This window comes from Leptodactylus fuscus, chromosome 7 (assembly GCF_031893055.1).
Source record: "Leptodactylus fuscus isolate aLepFus1 chromosome 7, aLepFus1.hap2, whole genome shotgun sequence".
Lineage (NCBI taxonomy): Eukaryota > Metazoa > Chordata > Amphibia > Anura > Leptodactylidae > Leptodactylus > Leptodactylus fuscus.
In genome coordinates, this window is record NC_134271.1 from 21,902,266 (window position 1) to 21,929,791 (window position 27,526).

Below are 27,526 nucleotides of genomic sequence, written 5' to 3' on the forward strand. Positions count from 1 at the left end.
ACAAATTAAAACTAAACAATGTTGTCTAGAAAAGCTGATCATCTTGGGGTACTCTCTAGAGATGAGCGAGTAGTATTCGATCGAGTAGGTTTTTGATCGAATATTACGGTATTCGATCAAATACTACGGTGTTTGAAATACTCGTACTCGGTCGAATGCCTTTTACATTTACCGCGTGGTATTCGACAAAGTACGAGTATTTCGAATACCGTAGTATTCGATCAAATACCTACTCGATTGAATACTACTCGCTCATCTCTATTCTCATGTATTCATGTCCAGCCAAGAGGTAAGATATAGAAGAGCATATCTGTACCTCTGCCACCGCTTTAGTAGTTCTCCTATAATAAGATAGGAAAGTAAATGAATTTCCCACAATAAACCTAAATGTCTTTGTTACAGGCTGAAATATGTAAGCGCACTCTGACTTCTGAAGCCTTCTCCGGTTGTAACGACATTCTAGACCCTATGGACTATATAGATGCCTGTGTACAAGATCTGTGTCACTGCGGTGCTGAGAACAATATGCCCTGCCTGTGCAGCATGTTTGCTGAATATTCCCGCCAGTGCACTCACTCCGGAGGAGTCCCTGGGAACTGGAGAACCCCAGAAATGTGCCGTAAGTGTCAAGAAGCATATGGCAAATAGAAAAGCTGTAAAATAAAGCAGTAAGATAAGATAAGATAATCCTTTAATAGTCCCACAGTGGGGAAATTTCAGCATGTTCCAGCAGCATAGTAATACAGATACAGGATAATACACAGTAATATATTGCAGACGTAGACACACATATGCTGAGAAGAGAAGATATACTAGGAGTCCATAGCAGCTAAGGAACAGAAGAAGAAAGAAGGAAGACTTCATAATCACAACCGTTAGTTCTCTGTGCGGAGTGATCTTCGCTTGGACTGATGTAGATTATACAGCCTGGTCGCGGTTGGAAGGAAGGACCTGCGATAGCTCCTTCTCACACTTGGGGTGGAGCAGACGGTCACTTACAGTGCTGCCAAGTCCCATCAAGGTCCCATACATGGGGTGGGATCTGTTCTCCCGCATGGAGGTCACCATGGACAGTATCCTTCTGTCACCCACCACCTGTACTGGGTCCAGGGGGCTCCCCAGGACAGAGCTGGCCCTTCTGATCAGCCTGTCAAGTCTATTTCTGTCCCTGGTTGATATACTGCTCCCTCAGCAGGCCACACCAAAAAAGATGGCAGAAGCAACCACAGAGTTGAAGAAGGCCCTAAGAAGTGGCCCCTGGACTCCGAAGGCCCTCAGCCTCCTGAGCAGGTAGAGCCTGCTGTGAACCTTTCTGTGCAGCGCCTCCAGCCCGGTCTAGTTTATTGTTGAGGAGCACACCTAGATACTTATAGGTCCTGACTATCTCAATACATGTCCCTTGGATCTCCACCGGGGTCGGAGCACTTCTCCGTTTACTAAAGTCCACCACCATCTCCTTGGTCTTCCCAGCATTTAATCCTGAGGTGGTTCTGCTGGTAGGTCACTTTATTGATGCAGATTCTGAAAAACATCATGTTTCCACACACATATTGAATGGGGCTGATCAGTATGGAAATTCCCAGTATACCCAATGGCAAATCTGATCAATCTTGGTGGAACACTCCATCATGAGCTAAATATAAAAATATGTAGATGGTGATCTGTAAAATGTCCTGTAGTCTGTTTCTACTGTTTTCATATGGACCATAATATATGACCATTGTTAATGTATTATAGTGCACGAAGCCCAGAAATGCCCTCAGAACATGATATACCAAGAATGTGGCTCCCCTTGTCTCGATACATGCTCCAACACGGAGAGGAGCTTGCTTTGTGAAGACCATGGCATAGATGGATGCTTTTGTCCTCCAGGTATGTTGAGGGCTTACTCTATCATGTACAATATTGTGATTATTTAAGTTCAAAGACAGGAAGCTTTGCTGGAAATAGAACTTTTTGAATTTGTGTTTTTTTTTATTTTTAGTGAACTTTTTTTTACATTTGTAAGAGTATTTTTTCTCCCTCTATCCTCCCAAGTGGACAGTGTAATACTAGAGTCTTACTGAGCACTCTGAGCCAATCAGTTGTCTCTCTATTCTTGCTCTTCTCAGACCAATCGAAAAAGATAAACTGCAGCTGCATCCCCCTCCTTCCTCTCCCCTCAAAATTCTACTTAATATAATGTGGACATTACAAACTTTGCAGACAGGATAGTGAGAAGTACAGGATTGGGGAAGCTATATTACAAAGATTATGGCCAGGGCTGCATTTTATAGTAACTGCAAAGTGGATGGGATTCTGACAGATTACCACAAAGCTGCAGTACTCTGTACAGCCGCTACTAGATATATGGCATATAGGGCCACTCAGCCAAGTCGTGGCTTCTTCAAACAGATATTCAGGCGGATTACCCCTCATTAACATCTGCGTTTGGTAATTCGGTCGGAGAGTCTGAATGGGGAACCCGTGATCGGAATACCAAACACATTGCCAAGTGGTGAGCAGCAAAAGCACACGGACCCCATAGACTATAATGGGGTCCGTGTACTCTCCGAGTGGTGTCCGCACGGAACATGCGGACAGAAAAGTACTTTGTGATCTACTTTCATGTCCGCATGATTTTTGCGGGGAGCACGTGGAGAGCACACGGAGCCCATTACAGTGTATAGGGTCCGTGTGCTTTCACTGTACACCGCTTGCTAGTGCGCTCGGTAGTCTATTAGGGGGGGGGGGGTCTCCATGCGGACTCCCCGAACGGATTACCAAACTCAGATGTGAACGAGGGGTTAGCAAGACAATGACCCCCATCCACCCATACTCCAGTTACAAGCAGTGTATGGACATCAGCAAGCAATACCTAGGGAAACATAGCAGATTTCAGAGCAGGATTTCACTCAAAGGAGCCAAACAATGACTATATATTAAAAGTTGCTTGAAAGTCTAGTTACGTTTTAATACAGTGATTTTGGAAGACCCTTTTAAAATGTTTGATATTCATTTTTGCTCGCTCTTCATCTAATACATCTTTAATGTTAGTAAAAAAAACACTTTTTTTTTTGTTTTCATTTAGGGACCGTACTGGATGACATAAATAACAGCGGCTGTATCCACCAAGAGGAATGTTATTGTGCCTACAACAGTGAGATGTATTCTCCAGGATCCTCTTTCAATATTCCATGCCGAGAATGGTAACGACAATACCTATTTGTATGACTATAACAATATAACAATACAAAATGTCAGCCTCAATAGACAATGCCTGCCTCAATGTGTGTGCCAAGTGATTTCTCTTGCCAGCAATGGAAATAGAAAATGTCTGCAATCTGATATGTGAAAAGCGACAGCATTCCCATGCTACGTGAATGAATAGCAGTGATATTCTGTTACCCTTATCTTTCCCATAGTTCCTTTTGTGATTGTTATAAATGTGTTCTATGTTGTAACATTAGGATCTCCACCACCCAAATGTATGATATATGTCAATAAATCGACCTTGTGGGCTATTCTCATGAAATATTGTAGAGAGTATACTGAATAGGATGTGATCACAAAAAATCCAGCGAAAGGAGATTCTGTGGACAACTCATTGAGGAAGGAGGTCAGAGGAGGATGCCAAGAATCATTGTAAAAAACAAGTAGTGTTCAGCCAAGTCAACACCAACTCCCTATGGGTTATAACTTCAGACAACCAATGCCCCTATGCCGCAACCCAGATGGAGATAACGGAGTATTAGTATGGGAATAGTAGTGGCGGAAGATGTGCCACCTGATAGGCTGAGCACGCAATCACATACCCCAGCCACGCTCCTGGATCGGATACCCCAGTAGCGGGGCTGGGGTATGTGGTTGAGTGTGCAGAGCCTAGAAGGTCGCACATCATCCACCACTACCATTCCCATACTACTACTAAGGGGCATCCTGCAGCAATACCTGGATGGTGCTGGTAGTAGTTTCCTCCGGACTGATTCCAATTAGAGAGGGGATGTCTCCTCTCTGAGCTGGTGCGATGGTGTTCGGAAGGGCCCTGATGGTGATGGAGGCACGACTCAGGAAGACAGTGGTTGCAGTTGAACTGGGAACAGCTTTGTTGCCGCAACTGGGAACAGGTACAACAACGACTTCCAAATGGAGGTAGTAGTACCACAATGTCCAATTCTCCCACCTTGGTTATAGGAGGGCGCCCAGGGATAATACAGGCTCTATGGAAGTCTTTTCCTCCAACTCCTCCTCCTCTCGTGCCTCTCTCAGCTATGGATACTGGGGTTGGTGATACAAGCAGTCTTGACAGGGATCTGATTACCTTTGCTTAACCCCTTTAATGCATGATATATTATGAGTGGTGTTATATGATTTTTTTGTTCTCTTAGCACTTGTGCCAAAGGAAAGTGGAAGTGTAAAGAGTTGCCTTGTACAGGAACCTGTTCCGTAGAAAGTGGAGCACATTTTACAAGCTTTGATGGATCCCGATTCAGCATCAATTTGGACTGCACATATATATTTGCTAAAGTAAGATATTAAGAAACAGTTCAATCTGTTGCATAGAATTCTTCAAGCAATAATTTTGTGTTCTGTGAAATTTTATTTTCTAGATTTAATTTTGTTATATTTTTAATTGTCATTCTTTTTATGACAGCACCGCACCCATGATGATTTCTCTATACTCGTGGAGCTACGTCGATGTGGAATCGCTAGTGAAAAATCCTGCTTGAAGAGTGTGATTTTGGGCCTAAACAAAGGGGAAACTGTAAGTAACTGCATTAGCTTTTTATGTACAAGGGCACGAGTTCTCCAAAAACCTCCAGCTGGAGGGACAAATTTGCATCAGTCATATGCTCACATACAATATTACGGATTTGTAATCTGCAGATAGAAGTCGGAATTTTACTCTCATATACAAACCGTACCGAAGAAGAGCACTGCATGTTCTACTGTGTGCTATATTATAAAGCGCTTCTAATATAGAACCATAAGTCCTTCATGTGCCACTATACAGGTTTCAAGCACATGGATTTTCCATTTTTCGGATCCCTCAATGTCAAAGTAGAGTTTTGCACACAATATGCAATACTATAAAATATCACCTACTATAACATATCACCTACAAGAGAGTTGAGACCTGACCTAAAACCTACCCAGACACCTGATGTATCTGTGTGCCAAATTTGGTGAAGATCGGTCCAGTCGTTTGGTCGTGCATAAAGAACAAACAGACAGACAGAAACTCATTGTTATATATGTAAGAGATATGTTTGTCCATCCATTTATATGTGAAAAAAGATAAAGCAGAGCTAGATTTAGGCTTTCCTTGTACTAGGGCAAAGATTCAATTTGCTAACCTAACTCTGCATATAAGTATTCTGGCCAAGGTCAAGACCCACCCATCTCTCATAGTCACACCACTGGAGTTAAAGGGTTGCAGTGCTTGTAAGTACTATGGCCTCCTCAAAATCTCATGCGTTGGACCCCAACAGTCATATGTTGAGGACCTTTCCTTTGCATAGGTCCTCAATAATTCAGTCCCAGAAAACTCCTTTAATGACATACTATGCTTATATTTGTATATGCATCAGTAGAGGTATAATGGAAACAACTGCACCACCTCTGTCCCTTGTCATCTTTCTTCAATTTGGGCCATTTTCTAAGAAGCCTTCACACTTCTTCTGACTACTGTACATACTGGTTATGCCACTATAATCAGCATATCATTGGCATTGGTAGTAAAGCAATAAAAGTCATGGAGATATTTTTTTTGGATATGTTTATGTATTGCGAAATATATTTTATGACATTTATTCAACGGCATAATTCTTTTTGGTATTAAAACGAGAACCTTTTCCTTTTACCCTCAGGTACTAGCCATTAAAGAAAATCATCAGGTGTCCCTTAACTGGATTCCGATTCAGCTGCCTATGTCCGTCGGTGAGTTTAAAAGATATATATCAGGGTTATAAGCCAAACACCCAACTTACTTCCTAACCTCTTATCCCCCCTTCCTTACCCACACTTCTCCATAAACATTAAAACTCAGGGATCGTTCACATCTGCGCCCAGGACTCCGTTCTGCAGGTTTCCGTTTACAGCACAAAACGGGGCAGGAGACGGAAACCTGCCGGCATCTTTCCAAACCCATTCATTTGAATGGGTTTGAAAAGTGTCTGGCCGTGAGCAGTGGTGAGCGTTTTATGCTCTCCGCGACAAAACCGTTTTTTTTTTTAAACCGGACACAAGAGTTGGACATGCAGTACTCTGTGTCCAGTTTAAAAAAAAACGGTTTCGTCGCGGAGAGCTCATGACATTCACTGGCGCTCATGGCCGGATTTGGCATGACAGGATTTTTTGCATGCAGAAGACGGAAACCTGATAACGTAGCCCAGACGCTGGTGTGAACCCAGCGTCAGATGCCAGAATTTTATTCTATTCATCTATCATCTCAAAAACAAAACGTAATAAAAACGGATCAAAAGGTTTTATTAATGCAGTTAAAATACCTTAAAGGGGTTGTCCCATCACAAGGATCCTATCTATAGTGCTAGTTTATGTGGATTTAAGACTTTTCCTAAATGCATTGCTTTATCAAAACTGCTTTGTTTTGCCGCTATCTTAATTCATTCACTTCATTGTTTACACTGTGTCTCCATAACCATGGGCCTGGTGATGAGCTTATCTCCTCGGTCCACAAGTGACGTAGCTCCCTGCTCGGTGGGGAGGGGGGACTGAGTGCTCGGGAGCAGCTTGTATTTCTGAGCTGTTTATGTCTCTGCACCACACAAGTGACCTAGCTCCCTGCTCTCAGATAGGGGAGGGGGGAGGTGAGTGCTCTATGCTTGTATTTCTGAGCTCTTTGTCTCCTGCTCTCCCAGTTATCACTTTGGTTTAATTGAATTTTGCTGATAAGGGCTGAGATACGGAGTCGTTACCTCTGTATGTAAACACAGAGTTTATTGCAATCAAATCCAGCTCTGCTACATCAGCTTCATATTGTGCATCTTCCAGTGATACTGTGCTAATTTATGCACAACCAATCCCTCATTACTGACTGCAAAAGTGTACTACTATGAAGAGAGATAGCAGAGCAGGTAAACCTCGCCCACCAATGTACCGAGAAACCCAGGAAGTGAACAGAGCACACAGCATGCAGGTTGCTGAACAGGCGAGTTGGTAATACCCCTTTAAGGTCGAGGCCCCACATTGCAGATATGCAGATTTTTTTGTTGCACTTTTTTGAGTCAAAGCCAGGAGTGGATTGAGCAGAAGGGAGAAGTATTAGAAGCTTCCTATATATTTCCTATTCCATTTGTAGCCATTATACTGTAGATCGAAAATGATAATATATAGATGTATGTGGGATATACAGTATAACTAGATAGTGCACCATTTCTGTATACGATGCACTTCTTGGCTTTTTCCATTGACTTGAAAGACATCCATCCAAGTTCTATTACACTTTCTGTTAGTACCGCTCTTTTTTGATTTAGATAGATGTATACTGTAGATAGATAGACAGAAAGATAGATACCTTAATGAGTGAATAGATTGATAGAGCAATATCTTTACAGGTATTATTATTGTTACTAAATCCATATTTTATTTTATATTACAGCAAACATGACTATCTTCTGGTCTACATCTTTCTGCCTGAATATACACACAGCTTTTGGTGAAATCCAAATCCACTTTGTACCAGTTATGCAGGCGTATGTCACTCTTGGTCCATCCTATCATGATCAGACTAGTGGTAAGTTTTTGTGCTATGCCCAGTACTTTATAGGGGACACCATGTAAATCTACTATATATTCCCCCAGAGACAATGGCTATTTGTTAGGGCCGCTTCACACGGCGTAAGCGCGCCGCTCATTTAGACCCTTACACGCAAGCGCTTCAAAACACATCCCATTCACTTCAATGGGAGCGCGCGTAAAGCCGGCTTTACGCGCGCTCCCATTGAAGTGAATGGGATGTGTTTTGAAGCGCTTGCGTGTACGGGTCTAAATGAGCGGCGCGCTTGCGCCATGTGAAGGGGCCCTTAGGTGTTTCTGAAGCCTGAGCCTCAGTGATCAGAAGGGGATGTAATTCTGAAACTGCGTGTTGTATTGAGAGGTTTTCTTTAATTGAAAAGGATATTCTCATTTTGGGAAATTGTTGGCAAGGATGGAATAATGATTCCTAAACCCTTGCCCCTAGGATGGGAACAGATGAGTAATGCTGTTTCCCAATATTCCTGTGACTTTCATAGTCCCGATTCACATCAGCATTCGGGTTTTCGTTCGGGAAGTTCACTTGGGGACTCCCCGAACGGAAACCTATCCGCATTAAAAAGCAGTTACTTTCAGCAAACCCTGCTTTCTGGCATAAGGGGGCATTCACACGGAGTAACGCCGGGCGTGTATCACAGCCATAGACGCCGGCGTTACGGCAGACTGCCGAGCACTTCCCATTCACTTCAATGGGAGTGCTCGTAACAGCTGCGTTTGCGAGCGCTCCCATTGAAGTGAATGGGAAGTGTTCGGCAGTCTGCCGTAACGCCGGCGTGTACGGCTGTGATACACGCCCGGCGTTACTCCGTGTGAATGCCCCCTAAGAGGAACAATAACCATGTCTTGTATCACCTCCAAGACTGAGGAGATTCTAATAGTCATGTCTCATGACAAGATCCCATGTCTACAATATGTGGCACATGTATATATATTTATGATCTATTATTAAAAGTTGTTATCTTCTTAAAAGGGTTGTGTGGAAACTTCAACAACATCCAGAGCGATGATTTTACGGCTAATAGTGGGATCTCCGAGGGGACCGTCGCTGCCTTTGCTAATTCGTGGAAGAGTGCGGCCAATTGTCCTATTATCAAGAACAGTTACGAGGACCCATGCTCACTGAATTTAGAGAAGGGTATGTAAATGATGAAACACTAGTCATGTATATGGTACGAAGGAAATGACCTTATGTATTGACCTATTCTGTCCTATAGCACACCCCCTGACTATAAGGATCCGGATAGAATTTATGGCCTGCACTCAGACCCTGTATTGGTATTTGGTATAAAGATTGGCCAACGGACCATAAAAGTTAAATTGACTCTCATACGTCAAGTGAGTGGTGTCGGTGTCAGCATGGGCAGGCAGAGACGTAAGGGCTCCAGTCAAAGGCAGACTGTGTAAGCGCTCATGCCCCATTGCCTACTCCTGCCTGACACCACCCATTTGACATTAGACAGTCCGCTTAGCATATACACTGAAAATAGATGTGCTGAATGCTCAGGAATGGTGGGGGCTAGAGAAAGAACTCCAACTGAGCCAGAGTAAGTAGAGCTATACCTATTGAAAAGAGCTCAAGTTGGTGGAGGTGGTGAAAGGTCCTCTTTAAAGGGATATTCCCATTATATACATTAATAGAATATCAGAGGACCAGAACAATGGACAAACGAACCACTAAAACATCAGATACCGTCCGTGCCTAGTGGTCCCCATTGACTATAATGGGTTCTGCTGGGTGTCCGTTCTTTTGAACTGCCAGACAAAAAAGTCAGACTTGCAGCACTTTATCGTCTAGCGATTTTTGACAGTCACTGCAACAGAGACTCCGACGGAGGTGTGGACCCAACCTTACTCTTACTTTGGACAATTTCCTTGTGTGTATTGGTATCGTATACTGTAATCTATTTTCTAGTTCACTAAAATAAAACTTAATTAATTTATTTTTTTACAGAAAAATATGCACAGCATTGGTGCGGGCTCCTTACATCGCCAGCCGGACCCTTCTCCCCTTGCCACAGTATAGAAAATCCTCTTACATATTATTCGGTAATGATCATATCAAGAGATGCGGGATGGCTACAAGGTTTTGTACTCTTCTTGGTAGTCAATAAAAAGGCAGCAGCGCTCTTCTTATTGCCATAGCCTATATCAGTATACCATAAATGCCCTATAAGTTCAGGTCAGAGGCTCTGGCCCACAACTGACATGGCCATTTCATTCTTAAATGACTGTTTATGTCCCTCATGTACATTTGTACTTAAAAGAAGTCCTAAATCTACGGATGTTATTCTAGACCGAAGATTTGCCTGTAACTCCAGCAGGTAACAGGTCCTATTTACTTACCGATCCTCGCTCGTGCTCATGGCTACCGGCGCTTCCCCTTCTGCAGAGGCGGTTATGATCAGGAGAGGGGATCGGTAAGTGAGATCGCGGGCCCATGAATCCCACAAACACTGCTATCCTTATAATCAGAGGGTCTTTTCAGACCCCAAGTATAATGAGCAGAGGGCTAGGAGAGGTGAGGGAGCATAAAAAACACTGTTACTTACCTCTCCTACACTCCAGCAGACGTTATTTATTAAAGTCCCAGACATCACGTGAGCCGGGCGTGCGTCTTTATGCATTGTGACTCACACCCGGCTCACATGACATCTGGTCCATCATTGAAGATGGCCGACATCAGTGGGGAGTGCGCCAGAGTCCAGGAGAGGTAAATAACATTGTTTTTTGTGTTTGTATTCTTCCATGGGTCTCCGATCTTTATACTGTGGGGTCAGAAAAGACCCCAGAGTATAATAATTGTTTATGGCTGGACCACAATGGGGTATAATGCTGTTTGAAAGGGCCAATATGGGACATAAACCTGTGTGCAAGGGCCACTATGGGGAATAGTACTGTGCTCAGGGGCCACTGTGGGGCATAATGCTGTACCCAGGGGCCACTATGGGGAATAATACTGTGCTCAGGGGCCACTATGGGGCATAATACTGTACCCAGGGGCCACTACGGGGCATAGTAGTGTGTAGGAACGCGGTTTGTGCACTAGAGGGGGGGGGGGTTGGTAGGGGTCAGGAAGTAGGTTGGGTTGGTTGGGGTCAGGGGGGAAGGGGGCGCATTTCAAATGTTCGCCTTGGCCCCAGCCATTCCTAACGACACCACTGAGTGTCCATAATGGGAAAACCCCTTCAAAGTTCTTCTAGAACCTCTACTTCAAAAATCTAGATCAGTCTGTTCAGCTCCTCCTGTTCTATAACATGCTGACTGCAGATTTTATTGAATGTTTAATATGACATGCTTCCTATAATAAACCTGAAGCTAGCAACATAATCCTGTTTTTTATTCCAGAATTGCCTGTCAGACACATGTAGCTATGAAGACAGTGAAGAAGGCTTGTGTGCGGCCTTGGCTTCATATGCCTTTGCATGTGCCAAGAAAAGTGTTTTCCTTCCTCGCTGGAGAGACAATGTCTGTGGTGTGTACTCATTTAGCCCATGAACATGTATCCCGTCTTTTGTAATCTTTTTGTCTTCTTAATTTCTGCTTCTTCTATTACTCTTTATAGAAAAGTACACAAAAACTTGCAAAGAGTCCCAAGTATATCAGTATAATGTGACTGGGTGTCAGCCTAGCTGCCGATCTCGTAGTCATGAAGACGCAATGTTCAACTTTAAATTCTCTCCGGTGGATGGTTGTGTGTGTAAAGAAGGAACATATCTGAATGACAATGGAGATTGTGTACCACCAAATTCATGTCCATGTTACTACCAAGGCAATGCCATTCAATCTGGTGAAATGGTTGAGGACAATGGAATTAAATGGTAAGGAGGTAAACAAAGGCAGTGTTTATATAGGACTTCTTAGGTCTGGCCGTCTCAAAACCCAACCATTCGTGTTCAAAAGATGGTGTCACCAAACCCAACCCCTTTCAATATGTGTCCTTCCCAACAAACAGCTGATTTGGCTGATGGAAGACACAAGTCTAGCCTGGTATTCCATTGTTACATGCTGGATGTTCAGATGAATTGCCATCCATGTGATACAAGAATGACTGGAGTTTGGCAGCTCATATACAATGGCTTCCTGTGATAGCTTATAGAAGGGTTCCAAGTGGGGCATCTTCTCCTACCATGATAATATATACCAGTAGGGCACGGAAGCCGGTATTAATTTCGTAAGAAGACCTGGTGCCAAAATGGTGGGTCTAGTTTGAAGTTTTCTATGATGCATCCCCCTTTTTGCAGTTTATACCCCTGGACACCAGCCATCTTTTCCTCACGACAATTGCTCATAAAGCTTCCAATAGTAAATCTAGTCAACCAAAATTGACATAAAAGCCAGACAGTGTTCTCTTGGGTGACAGTAAGTTCCCTCAAACCAACCATCAGAGTGTTCCATAAGAGCCAGGTAGATTGAATATATGAAAGACAACCATAAGCAAGCGAAAGTGATCTCATAACAGATCTAATCACAGTTTCACTCTAACAACTAACCAGAGACCTTTCAAGGGTCTACAGCAGTGGTCCTCAAACTGCGGCCCGCGGGCACATGCGGCCCGCCAAGCACTTCTGTCTGGCCCCGCCGACAACGCCGGCAGGCGTGCATTTATAATGAAGCTCCTGGGGAGCAGGGGTGAACCTGCCCCTTTCACTGCCCGAGGCGAACGACAGGACAGCTTGTCCTGGACTGGTTTAGGTAAGGAAAAATGCCGCCCTCCCTGGGGCCCTGACATAGCGCCGCCTGAAGCGGTCGCTTCAGGTCGCCTCATGGGAGGTGCGGCGCTGCTGGGGAGCTCGGGCCAGGCCATGGAGCGCACTTCACTTTACCTATTGGAGGGCACCGCTCCTGATGTCTGTGCGACCTGCTCTGCCTCCGGAGCACGGTTTAAAAAGTTTGAGGACCCCTGGTCTACAGTAATGACTAAGTAATTGTTAAGAACCTCTTTATAATCTATCCAAGCTGCCCATCAATGCCTCAACATATTCGGTTCTCGCCTACCAACAGGAGTGGGAGACATTTTTTGGTGATATCATCAGATGACCTGAGTATATTGCTCAAATTCTAGAAGAATGACAGATTTAGTATCTAACCTGGTGCATGATGACTGCAATGGTATATAGTTACAGATGTCACAGTAGAATCAGTGGCGTATCTAACGTCTTGTTGGCCAGGTGCAATCTTTTGTCCGGGCCCCTCTACCTCATCCCTACAGCAAATTCTTGATAGTGATGGTTATGGTGCCAAGGAGTTTAATCCACCTTAGTGTGGTTCGGGTAATCTGTGGGTCTCCTTGGTTTATAGGCCAGATGGAAGCTGCAATCTCAATACTGAAGCCAGTGCTTATGGGCCCCCTAAGGCTCCTGGGCCCTGATGCGACTGCAACCCCTTCAAGTTACACCCCTGAGTAGAATGTTTGTTCATTCACTTTCTATGATAGCAGCTATATTGTAACGTACCATAGCATGAAAATGGCGTAACAATTGTTCACCTTAACAGCTGCTACATCTGTACTCTGGTCCTAGCTTAGACTTCTAATTAACGTAAGCACTAACTAATATTGTGTATAGTGAGTAGGAGATCATGGCCTATAATATGCAAGCTTGTCATTTTAATGATTAATATATTTTGTGTTATATTCACAGCACCTGTGAAAGAGGCCAGATGACCTGTATGGGTGGTTTTGTCAGGGTGCCAGGTAAATAAAAAAAAAAATCTTTTCAGTTATTATGGCAAAGTTTAAAATAAGTATCATTATGAGATCATTAGGGACAATTCTAGCTCATCTGCTGCCCGAGGCAAAAATGTACATACCCCTTCCAACCCATTAAGAACGTTCCTTCCATTAGGAAAAAATAAGTGTCCTGTTCGATTCTGCTGCAGATTCTGTAGCTATTCAACTGCTGAACCCGACTCTATAGCCTATGTGGGGGGGGGGGGGGAAGGGGGGGGTCTATTACCAGTTGGTTCTTGGCAATTTTACTGCTCAAAGGGATTCTATCATTAGAATCCCGTTTTGAACTAAGCCCATGTTAGAATAGCCTTAAGAAAGGTTATTCTTCTCCTACCTTCATTATTCTGATTCACACCGCCATTCCGGTGTTTTTTATTTGTTTGACGTATGCAAATGATTCTTCAGAACGCATGGGGGTGTCCCCTGTACTGCCCGCAGACTCTCCAGTGATGCCTGTCTTCCTCTCCCAACCGACTTCTTGTGGCTAGAGATGAGCGAACAGTAAAATGTTCGAGATTCGATATTCGTTTCGAGTAGCCCCTCAATTTTCGACTACTCAAATCGAATATCGATCCCTATTATAGTCTATGGGGGGAAAATGCTCGTTTCAGGGGTAGGCAACATTCAATCAAATTATACTTAGCAAGTCCATGAGTGAGGGTCGGGCTGGATCCTCCGAGCAGTCTTCTCCGTGCAGCGTCCCCGCGGCATCTTCGGGATCTGAATTCAATCTGCCAGGCATCGGGCCTGGGCAGAGCCGACTGCGCATGTCCGCACTACAAGCGGGCATGCGTAGTCGGCTCCACCCATTGCAGAAAAAAATCTGCAGCGGTAAAGCCGCGTTTTCAAAAACATCCACGTTTTTGAAAATCGAAGCATGTCAATTATTCCTGCGGAAATGTTGGCATTTTCCATATAGGTATAATAATGAGAAGAAAGTCCAAAGAGGAAAACTATGTGGGGTCTTAGCCTTAATGTTAGATACATAGCACAAGCATACCTGTATGAGATGTGTATTAGAATATCATCTCGATAAGCTTTGGACTAAATCACATAATACAGAGTACATAAGATTCAGCCATATATGTTTCAACCGAACTATAATCTGTCGTGGTGATCTCCTGACAACATACATGTCCGTACAGTTTAATCTTATCTAGTAGGTTCTATATATAAATATAGGAAATATATATGATATTTCCACATATGTTGAGTAACAGTACATTTCATCCCTGGAATATGGTGAGTAGGATGATGTCATATGCATATATTACTGTATATTAAATTATTCTCTATCACATAGATTCTGATGTTGTGATGTTATAGTTTCCAATGGTTATTTTTGCATTGATCACTTTCATCCATTTCTCTCTCACCAGTTTGCTCTCCTCCGCTGGTTTATTTCAATTGCTCCAGTGCTCCAAAAGGGACAAAGGGAGTGGAGTGTCAGAGGAGCTGTCATACACTAGACATGGACTGTGTAAGTACACATAGGAATTAGGAATATGTATCTTTAGTCAACTATTAATATACATGAAAGCATGTACCATACTGTATTCTGTTGAATATTAAATTCGGAAGTCGCTAGTAACCAACATCTCTGTATGGACTAATAATATATGAGCGGTAATTGTTTATGGCCTAATTACGATGAATAACCCACGAACGCCTATTTTCACAACGGACTACCAAAGTAATGGTCATGTGATAGCCCCCATTCCGTGACACTGAATTTAATGCTGCCATGTGATGTCCACTAAAAACAGACGTCACACAGCCATTAATAATGTCATGTGAATGTAGCTTAACCCTATCAAGAGCCACAACGCTGTGGATTCCCAGGAGAGGTAAGTATAACAGTTACTTTTACTCACCTCCTCTGGGCCTCCAGTTATACTATAGTGATAATATAATTATTATAATATAACAATAGCACATGTTGAACAAGTTCAGCCCTAAACATACCAGATGGCCAAACCTTACAAATATCTGTGGAAACTAAACTTGTGAGGTTCGCCCATGTCTACTCCTACTCCCCTCCTGCCTGTGGTACCGATCAATCTTTACCAGCCATTTACAGCAGATCCACTCTGCTCTCTGTCCGAACAAAACTTCCTCCGCCCAAGGATTTTCTTACATTGCTGAGCTGATACTTGTGTACGTGTTTGTTATCTGACCTCACGTGTACTTCTGGTTTCCGCTCTACCGTTTACCTGTGTTGCCTGTGGAGCTACCTTTAAAGAGAACCTTTCACCACCTTCACCAATTATTTTTCTTAGTTAATAGGCCCCACTCCACTGATTCCAGCACAGTTGGAATTTTTTCTCTAGTGACTACCATTCCCAAGAAGCTCTGTAATGTCAGCAGGGTGGTGTCAGACAGGGGGCGTGATTCAGAGCTCCAGACAGCCGATATCAGAGCTCAGTATCACACCCCTTGCTTGACACCACCCTCCTGACAGTACAGAGCTTAAATAGCATATTAGGCACCAAAACTAACAGCACTGATTGCTCAGGAATGGTGGAGACTAGAGAAAAGAAAATCCACTTGGGCAAGAATCATTGGAACAGCACCTATTAAATGATGTAAAGAGCTGGACTTGTTAGAGGTGGTGAAAGTTCCTCAATAAGGTGGAGTTAAATTTTTTCACATTATGTGACAAAAGTCTCTAGTTAAATTTTGTTGTGTCTTTTTACTCCGCAGTTCAGCTCTCAGTGCATGTCAGGCTGTGTGTGTCCTCCTGGCCTGGTGTCCAATGAAAAAGGAGGTTGTATTAGAGAGCAGGATTGTCCATGTCTACATAATGAGGCTACATACAAACCAGGAGAAACAATCTCAGTTGGTTGTAACACATGGTAAGTCCTATTATGATGATAAGCGGTTCATTAACTGGACCCATAGGAAAGTGGCGGAGTGTTGATCGGAGAGATCACGATAATTATCTTGTCTGACGATGTGTTTACATGGTTCTTTATTATTAGAGATGAGCGAGTAGTACTCGATCGAGTAGGTATTCGATCGAATACTACAGTATTCAAAATACTCGTACTCGATCGAGTACCACTCGCTATTCGAATGGAAAAGTTCAATGCAGAACCAGCATTGATTGGCCGAATGCTATACAGTCGGCCAATCAATGCTGGTTCTTCTCCTACCTTTAGAAGTCTTCTCCGTGCAGCTTCCCCGTGGCGTCTTCCGGCTCTGAATTCACTCTGCCAGGCATTGGGCCTGGGCAGAGCCGACTGCGCATGTCAGCTTGTAGTGCGGGCATGCGCAGTCGGTGCCCAATATTCAATTCGAGTAGTCGAATATTGAGGGGCTACTCGAAACGAATATCGAACCTCGAACATTCTACTGTTCGCTCATCTCTAATTATTATTAGAGATGAGCGAACAGTGTTCTATCGAACACATGTTCGATCGGATATCAGGGTGTTCGCCATGTTCGAATCGAACACCGCGTGGTAAAGTGCGCCAAAATTCGATTCCCCTCCCACCTTCCCTGGCGCCTTTTTTGCACCAATAACAGCGCAGGGGAGGTGGGACAGGAACTACGACACCGGGGGCATTGAAAAAAATTGGAAAAAGTCATTGGCTGCCGAAATCAGGTGACCTCCATTTTAGACGAATAGTGGATTTCAAATCCGGGTCATATGAGAATGTGAACTTTGTGACTATGAGACAGGGATAGCTGTACAGGCAGGGATAGCTAGGGATAACCTTTATTTAGGGGGGAATGTTATTAAAAATAACTTTTTGGGGCTCTATCGGGTGTGTAATTGTGATTTTTGTGAGATAAACTTTTTCCCATAGGGATGCATTGGCCAGCGCTGATTGGCCGAATTCCGTACTCTGGCCAATCAGTGCTGGCCAATGCATTCTATTAGCTTGATGAAGCAGAGTGTGCACAAGGGTTCAAGCGCACCCTCGGCTCTGATGTAGCAGAGGCGAGGCTGCACTTGAACCCTTGTGCACCCTCGGCTCTGCTACATCAGAGCCGAGGGTGCGCTTGAACCCTTGTGCACACTCTGCTTCATCAAGCTAATAGAATGCATTGGCCAGCGCTGATTGGCCAGAGTACGGAATTCGGCCAATTAGCGCTGGCTCTGCTGGAGGAGGCGGAGTCTAAGATCGCTCCACACCAGTCTCCATTCAGGTCCGACCTTAGACTCCGCCTCCTCCAGCAGAGCCAGCGCTGATTGGCCGAATTCCGTACTCTGGCCAATCAGCACTGGCTAATGCATTGTATTGGCGTGATGAAGCAGTGCTGAATGTGTGTGCTTAGCACACACATTCAGCTCTACTTCATCGGGCTAATAGAATGCATTGGCCAATCAGCGCTGGCCAATGCATTCTATTAGCGTGAACTGAGTTTGCACAGGGGTTCTAGTGCACCCTCGGCTCTGCTACATCAGATTGCTACATCTGATGTAGCAGTGCCGAGTGTGCATCAGATGTGTAGTTGAGCAAAACTGACTCAGCACTGCTAAGTCTCTGCATTCGCATAGGAATGCATTGGCCAGCCTTCGGCCAATCAGCGCTGGCTCTGCCGGAGGAGGCGGAGTCTAAGGTCGGACCTGAATGGAGACTGGTGTGGAGCGATCTTAGACTCCGCCTCCTCCAGCAGAGCCAGCGCTGATTGGTCGAGTTCCGTACTCTGGCCAATCAGCACTGGCCAATGCATTTCTAAGGGGAAAAGTTAGCTTGCGAAAATCGCAAACTGACAGGGATTTCCATGAAATAAAGTGACTTTTATGTCCCCAGACATGCTTCCCCTGCTGTCCCAGTGTCATTCCAGGGTGTTGGTATCATTTCCTGGGGTGTCATAGTGGACTTGGTGACCCTCCATACACGAATTTGGGTTTCCCCCTTAACAAGTTTATGTTCCCCATAGACTATAATGGGGTTCGAAACCCATTCGAACACTCGAACAGTGAGCGGCTGTTCGAATCGAATTTCGAACCTCGAACATTTTAGTGTTCGCTCATCTCTAATTATTATATGTTACTATTCATTCACCTTTATGGTTCAGGTTTTAGGTTTGGGTAATTGGCTGAGATTCCAAGTATTCTCATCTGCATGTTTCACTATTGAAAAGTCACTAAGTTTTTTTTTTTTTTTTCATTTCCAATTGCAAGTGTGTTTAATTTTTGTGTCCCCCCCCCCATAGATTTCACAGGCTAGGAAAAATTCAGTGGAAAACATATCAGAAACTGACTGAAAAATTCTGCAGTAAAAATGCGACTGTTTTTACGTCAGTTTTTTCCACGGTGTTTTATTTTGCCCTGTGTGGCCTAAGCTTACATTCACACCACATTGTGACTGTGTTTTTTTTAACACCCTTTGAATGGCTGTGTTTAATTCAATGCATGTGAATGGGGACTGTTTTTTGGCATTCTATTCTAATGGATCATCAAAAAATAGCTCATGTTCTATTTCTTCCTGTTTTCATAGAGTCCTCAAAATATTGTGAAGCATCCATATACCGTATTTGGTTTTTGAAATTTTTACATTATATACACAATACATTATATGACATTTTTTCTTGCATTTTTCCTTGTAAGGCATGTACTAAAAAATCCACCAAAACATGTGAAAATTGCCATAAAAACCCTTCAAGTGCATTATGTTTTTTTGCAAGAGTTTAAAACACTAAGGCCCGATTCACATCTGCGCTTAAGTTTCCATTTGGGGAGTCTGCTTGGGCCCCCCTGAACGGAAACCTATCCGCATAAAAAAGCGGTTACCTAAGGAATCCCACAAGACCCTATAGACTATAGGGGTCCATGTGGTTTCCGATCGGTTTCCGCACGAAAAATGCAGAGAGAAAAGTGCTGTTTGCAGGACTTTTCTCTCCGCATATTTCATGCGGATAGGGGAACGGGATGGCCTGAACACAGATGTGAACCGGGCCTGAGTATATATGAGTATATAGTGGGTGTGTAGGAGGGCTTATGACTGTTGGTTATACTATATTATCCTAGTGACTGCATACTTTATAGAATTACTATATATAAGTTCATCCACTGATTTGCCTTTCCTTTGCAGCACATGTAAGAACAGAAGATGGCAATGCACACATAAGCAGTGTCTTGGAACTTGTTCTGTTTATGGGGATGGACACTACATAACTTTTGATAACAAGCAATTTAGCTTTAGCGGGAGCTGTGAATACATATTAGCCCAGGTACAATCCTCTTTATATCGTAACAGTAAAGAAATCTGAATGTGTTGACTGATCCTATAATACATGTATTTTATTTTTCTCTACAGGACAATTGTGGTGAAAATGGAGGTCAAAGTTCTTTCAGAGTTATCACGGAGAATGTGCCCTGTGGCACGACGGGCACCACGTGCGTGAGAAACATCAAGTTCTTTATTGGGGTAAGACATAATTATAAGTGAACAAAAAATAACTTCAAGGAGTTGTCTTATGGAATGGTCAAGTCTCCCTTAATCATATTTGTCATATTTAGACTGATTAGGAAGTAGTGGCTGAAAGTCTGTTCTATCTACATTGCCAATTTAGGCCCCATGTAGCGAGCCGAAGCGGAAAAACGGTGTGTTCCGGTCTAAACTACGGGTAGCTTCGACTGGATGCTGCTGCAGTGCATCGGCATTGAGTCGTGCACTCCGCTCCGGATTAGGCCCAAATGAATAGGCCTAGTCGGGAGGGATTGTCTCCAGGCAGATGCTGCGAAGCGCCTGAAAAAATTAGCATTTCGCTTCTTTTTCTGGGAGCTTTTATATGTGATACATGGATAAGAGGTGTGATTTGTGTCTATTTATATTTTTAAAAACTTTATTGAACTATTTTATTTTTATTATTATACCCCCTATAAGACTTGAACTGTAACAGCATGGCACAGCCCCCAACGGGTTTGTATAGAACACCACGCTATTATAGTATAAGTATGGGAACCATTCAGAATCTGAACGGGGTACAAGGAGAGACGGTCTGATACTGTATACCCTTCAATATATGATTCTTGCAGTATATGTTACTGAACCAGGGATCAGATGATCACTGGTTTAAATTCCCTAGTGGGACAAAGAAAATGGACAGGTTATCTGGCACGCAAAGAAAAAAAACGGCTATAATAAGAAAATCATGGCTGGGTTTCTAGCAAGTACCGGGCCATATAAAGTTTCTGCATTTATGGTCTTATTCATTGCCAACTTATGATGACAAATCACTGCACCACTAAGATGGTTAGAAAAAAATCTTTAAAATCTTAAAAATGTTAAACTTAGAATAGTCTACAAATGTAAATAAAGTTATGTTCATGGGAAATCTCTTTAAGCTATCCTATGTGAACCGGATCTTTTCTTTGAGAGAGAACTAAGCTGTGTAAGATCACTAGTACTGTTCTAAGATAAGATAAGATAATCCTTTAATAGTCCCACCATGGGGAAATTCAGTGTGTTACAGCATGGATAATACAGTAATATATTAAAAGAAAGAATACATACAAGCTCATAGCGGATAGAAAAGATACTAGGAGTCATAGCAACTAAAGAAAAAGAAAGACTTCAGGATCATTTAGTCCTCTGTGCGGAGTGATCTTCGCTTAGCTTGATGCTGCTTATACAGCCTGACCACGGTTGGGAGGAAGGATATCTGATAGCTGCTTCTCACCCTTGGGGTGAGGCAGTCGGTCAGTGACAGTACTGCCCAGTGCTATCATGGCCTCATACATGGGATGGGAGTTGTTCCCACCATGGAGCTCATCATGGACAGTATCCTTCTGTCACCCACCACCTGCACTGGCTGACCATCTCAAAGAGATTTCACCATATATTATTGTACCGTACAACTATGTAACAATGACAAATATCTGCAATCTTCAGGATAAAGAGTATCGTCTTGACAATGAAAAGATCGAAGTGGTGAAGAGAAAACATGCTGAAAGTATTCCATGTCATATGATGCGTAGAGGAATGTTTGACATTCTTAAATGTGACAATGGTGTCATGCTCCTGTCGGACAAGAAGACCACCATCCACCTGAAGCTTACCTCAGATTTCAAGGTGAAAAAACTCACTATATTACTTTTGTATAATTTAATCATAGTTTCTGAATATCTAACATATGTTAAGTCAATCTGAGTTTGAGATAGAAGAAAGCTAAAATCTACTCTAAAGTTGTACCCAATACTAATTTTTATTCACTCAATTTTTTTCTCGCCTTCTTAATGATCGATATAGGGCAAAGTCTGTGGCATTTGTGGTAACTTTGATGATAAGGAAAGCAATGATTTCACAACAAGAAGTCAATTAGCAGTGGAAAACCTGAAGGAATTTGGTAATAGCTGGAAAACTGACCCAAAATGTCCAGATGTTCAAGTCATCAAAGATCCTTGCGCTATGAACCCGTACCGGAAATCGTGGGCCCTGAGGCAGTGTGGCATCATTACCAGCAAAGTCTTTGAACGTTGCCATTCTCAGGTGAAACCCTTAACATTTACATGTACAATAAAAATTTCAGTGACCATGAATGAATCTTCTGATCTGGATGCAATAGACGCCCAGTAATCTGTATGTGAAATATTCCTATAAATATGGGATTAGAATTTAGGAAAAATATTTAGTAGAGAGTTACTCTACATGCTTTGTGATGACCATGAGCTGCCCATTTGTTCCATCGATGGTCATTCATAAATTTCTCCTGTTGGTGGAAATATCTAATGGCTGCTGTTAGGAACCTAATACAACAATACTTAGTTAGTCCTGGGCAACTAGAATTCCCCAGCGCTGAGGCAAAAACAGTCCTGAGTGTACTACGCTGTACCAAACCGGAGTGGAACCAGACCCCGGAGATCTTCACCAGAACTCCTGATGATCGAGTTGGACTTGGTAAAAGTCTGCAGTCTGCAACTGCCCAGAGTGACACATACTTAGCGAAATCCAAGTAGGAGGACCCAGAAGAACCCAGACACTAAACTGAGAGTGAAGTCCAGGAGAGAAGACTGGTCTAGAATTACAGATGAGCAGGAGGAGGGTAATCCAGGGAATACACGCAGATACCCAAGGAACAAATTCATGGTCAGGCAAGCCTCATCGATAACTGGAGGTCACGTGGTAGCAGAAGGCAGCGGCAGAAGTGTAATCAGGGTCATACCCTGGAGGTAAATGGAGTAGCCAAAACAGGATCCAAAAGGGAGGTCAGGTGAAAGGCAAAGGTCATACACAGGAGGTCAGGAAGGTGCAAAATCAGGATCAGGGAGGAAAGGTCTGTGAAGCAAGCCGATTCATACACATGCAGAGAATCCAGGGACAGGGTGAGTAGGCAGGAAAATATAGGCAGGGAACAGAGACAGGAGGCTCGTTGCTGGGGGAGCTGATACCACAAGTACATGAATAATCAGCGATGGGCCAAAACTAAAATGAGGCCTAAATAGCCTCAGGCCCGCTGCTGAGCCCCCAGACCCCGGAAATGCCGGTCCCGGCTCTAGGGGGAAACCGGAAACTACACACACTCAAGTGGAGGCTACAAGCCTATCACAGCACTGGAACAGGCCAACATCCTGGCGCTGGACAGAAATAGGGTCGGGCACCTCCGCGCAGCACAGCGGAGGCCCAGACCCGTCGTAACAGCTGCAGATTTCCAAGCAAAACCCCCTGCTTACCAGAGTGCGGGGCATGTGGTGATCAGATGATTGACGCAACTCCAATATAAGCTTGACAACGATGTAAAATTATTCTTATTATTCTATTTTATGAAGATCGTCTTTCTGTACCAACTATAGCTACTGGTTTAGAAAAAATGGCCCTACAGCTATAAAGTATTATCTGTATATGTGGTGTGATCGGCATAGGATGCACGCACAATAGCTAGCAGTCAGAAAGACACTTTTTGAGCATAGGTCTAATGATTTCCCAGGAGCATATGTACTAAAGGTATACACTGAAAGAATTTCACAGTTCATAAAGTACATTGAATGCAAATACAGAATGTGATGTGAACTTTTGGAAATTTTTCTCCCACTTACGAGTGAACCTACCTCTATCCACAGGTTGACCCCAGAAAATTTTATGAATCTTGTATTAGTGACTCATGTGCCTGTGATACAGGTGGAGATTGTGAATGCTTTTGTACTGCTGTCGCATTATATGCTCAGGCTTGTAGTGAAAATAGAATATGCATACATTGGAGGACACCGACTATATGCCGTAAGTCTGTATATACACTCTGCTTTTTATCATGTCCATGAAGTCCTAAAATTTGTGGGCTCATCTGTTTTTTGCATTGAGCTTTCTTTTGTATCCTTCAGTAAACCTGTTTCTTAAATTCGAGCTTCTTACTACTTACTTCTTACCTTTGGTCGCATATTATCCTCTCATGGAGGAACATAACTTGAGTCCTCCCTATTCCCTTCTCTTCTATCAGTGGTTGAAGTGCATAACCATTAAGGGTGGGATTCAAACTTTTTAACAACAGGTTCCTTGGGGTGGGAATGGGGGGGGGGGGCAATGCAAATTTTTTGTAGCCGGAGGGGCCCAAAACATTTCTAAAGGTGGGGAGGAGGAGGAGCTGTGTGCGCCATGAAAATTTTCAGGTCCTCTTTTGGATTTTCCCCAGAGTGTCCGTTGTCCACCTAATATAAATTATGTTCCCATACATTAAATGGGTTCCTCACTGCTCCTGACCCCGTTGTTTCTCTGCTCCGGTCATACTACCGTGAACCGTCATGTGCACTCGGAGCAGAAAGGAGCTCACACTGCGCTGTGTGATGCTGTTTTTTTCAGGAGCAGTAACGCAGAAGAAGACAAGTGCTTAATACACAGTAGAAAACCCCTTTAAATGGATTCTATCATTAGAATCCCATTTTTAACTAAGCCCACGTCGGAAAAGCCAATTCTTCCCCTACCTTTAGAATTCATCTCTGTACCGCCGTTCCGTACATATCCCGTTTTTTGTTGTTATGCTAATGAGTCTCCAGACAGCACAGGGAGGGTTCCCCCATGCTCAAACGGCACCGGTTGCGTCCCCTGTGGTGCTTGAAAACTCTCCAATGCTGCCTCCATCTTCTTCTCCACCTCTGCCTCTTCTCCCACATCACCGTCACGTCTTCATCCAAAAGCACCAACCGCGCCTGTCCGTCGGCCATTTTCCTGTGTTCAGAAATAACCCTATAGACTGTATAACATAATGTCAATGACTTTTGGATTTAGTTATTTCTGATAATGTTAATATCTACATAATATTAATGGCTTCACTTTGGTCATTTCTCCAGCCATATTTTGTGATTATTACAATGATGTTGGTGAATGTGAATGGCATTACAAACCCTGTGGTGATAAATGTATCAAGACATGCAAAAATCCAAAAGGAGAGTGTCTACATGAACTGTCAGGCTGTGAAGGTAAGGTGACCAATGTGCTGTATAAAATCAGTGTCTTTCTTGAGGATACAGCTCATCTTAGCCTAATTTTTACATTTGTGACTGCACACATTGAGAGTGTGAATGGGGAGGGTGAATTTGTTATGGTAGAATTTCATTAGGATCTCTAACTGTAATAGTATGGCGGATGTTGGGTCTTTAAACATGGCAGTCACTCAGGATTAGGGTATTATACAACAGTAACCTAGCAGTAATTGACCCTCAAACTTGAAAAAATAACCCACCTGTGTTGCCCCCTCATCCTATGTCACTTCTTTTGGTACAGCTCTCTTGTGGTGAGATCACAGGAGCCATCTGATGCCATCTGATGCCTTATATACATGGAGGAAGCCATTTCACTTCTTGCCTCAGGCGGCAGGAAGGCTAGGTACAACCCTGAGAGACAGCTCTAAATAGTAAAACCCAGTTGTAGGGTTGGCCAAATAAAAAAAAAAAAAAAAAAGCAATACTGAAATTTTCCATCAGTGTCATCCTGTCTCACACTGTCATTGGATAAAGACCATGTCTCTAACTGTGTGGTGTTCAATCAGGATTGTTGATATGTGAACAACCACTCAAGGTATCAGGTAATTCTTGTGCATCCCAGAGACCTGCTACATGCACTTGTACTATACATATGAGATCTGACAAAGGGGTACATGGTTGTTCACAAAACCCCGAAACCTGATATCCTTTAATAAGCAAATCGATATGTTAGGAATTTGCTAGGACAGCAATTCCCCAGTAGCTGCTGGAAACCCTGGAGGAAGGAGCACAAGAGACAGTGAGCCTTGTTCTGAAACCCCCGCTGTTTGTTCTTGCTTGCCGATCCTATCCTACGTAATAGGGGACAACTGGATGACAAAACCCTTCCTAAATACATGACACACAAAACGCAGACAAGACAAACAACATCAAGGGAGGTCAGCTAGTCAGGGGTCAGTAACAGTCGAGCAATGCAGTGTCAAAATCAATATCCAAAAGAGTAGCCTATAGGGAAAGCCAGAGGTCAAGAGTCAGAATACAAGTATAATCAGCAAGAGAAAAGCCAGCACGCACAAGGCAATAGCAAGCACCAATGTGAATGAGAGCTAAGAATAAATAGGGAGGAAGAACCCACCCTGGAGTTGATAGGCGGATAGGCTGTCAATCACAGGGCAAGGCTAAACTTAACTATTAGAGGAGCAGAGGGAAATGAAGGTGAAGGCAGATGGGTGTGGTGGAAAATCAATTACAGAAACAGAGCCATGTTCACACAGTGCAACCAAAAACTCTAAGCAAGGAATGAAACTGCACACGCCTCCTGCACCACAGCATGCGAGCAGAGGATGGCGCAGTCACCCGAACAAGCAGAGACGTTACGCGATATTCATCATTTGTGTCGTTGCATCTGAGGAGAACGCTACCCAATTTTTACTCCATTGTTCATCAGTGTACACACACCTTCATTATATCTTACATATACTTTCATTTCCTTATATTTATAAATACATTCTCCCTTGTTTGAGGTCCGCTATATTAATCCTCCTTTCCTTCTACCTTAAAGGCTGTTACCCCAAATGCCCCCCATCGCGACCACTTTTTAATGAAGATACTATGAAGTGTGTGGCTCAGTGTGGCTGTGTTGATGAAGCCGGCAGGCATTATAACTATGGAGAAAAAGTCAAAAGTTCAAGAAATTGTTATTCATGGTAAGAACTGCGATATCAATTTTATGCAATATGTGAAGCCAGATATATAAAATATAAGAAAACTCTAAGGCTCTATTCAGATGACTGATGTGCAAAATGGCCATGTAAAAGGCATGTTTTTCACGGCCATTTTCCATCTGTGGGGCATCCGTTTTCACACATCTCTCCTTGCTGTGAGTCTATTGACGAATCCATGAAAACTGGCATCGGTCATAAGAATAGCTCAATTTAATTGAGCTGATACTAATGCAGCCATATGATGGGCGCCAAAAAATGGCTTGTTCCTGGCTATGTCAGCTCTCTTACCTCTACCCTATCTCAGTGTGACCCTTGGTTGATATCTGTGTTTGGTAATCTGCTTGAGGAGTCCGCATGGAGACCCCCCAAACGGAATACCAATCGCATTTGCAAACAGTGTGCAGTGAAAGCACACGGATCCCCATAGACTTAAATGTGGTCCGTGTGCTCTCCGCGCAGTGTCCGCACAGAACATGCCGACAGAAAAGTAGTTCACGATCTACTTTCATGTCCGCATGATTTCTGCGGGCAGCACTTGGAGAGCTGTATGGGCTGACCCCATATAGTCTATGGGGTCCTTGTGATTTCACTGCACACCGCTTGCTAATGCATTTGGTATTCCATTCGGGGGGTCCCCATGTGGACACCCTGAACAGATTACCAAACACAGATGTGAACGAGGGGTTAGAGATAACAGCTGAGAGGGAGAGGTGGTTGTACAGAGTAGATCAGAGTGATGAAGGGGGGAAACATTCCCACGGGCTGTCTATAGGTGGGAAAACACATAGGCTAAAACAAAATGAAAAATTGTACTTTTATGTTTTTTCAGTACTTGTACTATGCAAGACGGTATCGATTGCCAATACGATGACAATGGTAAGTGCTTCCGATTTCTTAAAACGCATGTAAATAAACCATATGCCTTCACTTTTTGTGTATTTGATGAGAGTC

At 43.4% G+C, this 27,526-nt stretch overlaps 1 protein-coding gene across 1 annotated transcript; it reads left to right on the forward strand.

Moving 5' to 3' along the window:
* Positions 1 to 274: 274 nt before the first annotated feature.
* LOC142214425 (mucin-5B-like) lies at positions 275 to 26,561 on the forward strand. The gene is made up of 22 exons (XM_075283371.1): positions 275 to 289; positions 403 to 619; positions 1,747 to 1,872; positions 3,071 to 3,188; positions 4,368 to 4,506; positions 4,634 to 4,744; positions 5,850 to 5,919; positions 7,601 to 7,735; positions 8,726 to 8,890; positions 9,707 to 9,801; positions 11,101 to 11,227; positions 11,318 to 11,573; positions 13,395 to 13,447; positions 14,863 to 14,963; positions 16,187 to 16,338; positions 19,531 to 19,669; positions 19,756 to 19,866; positions 21,334 to 21,513; positions 21,691 to 21,930; positions 23,499 to 23,655; positions 24,720 to 24,848; positions 26,413 to 26,561. Exons 1-22 carry the CDS (start codon positions 275 to 277, stop codon positions 26,559 to 26,561), a joined length of 2,985 nt encoding a protein of 994 aa, XP_075139472.1.
* The last annotated feature ends 965 nt before the right edge of the window (positions 26,562 to 27,526 follow it).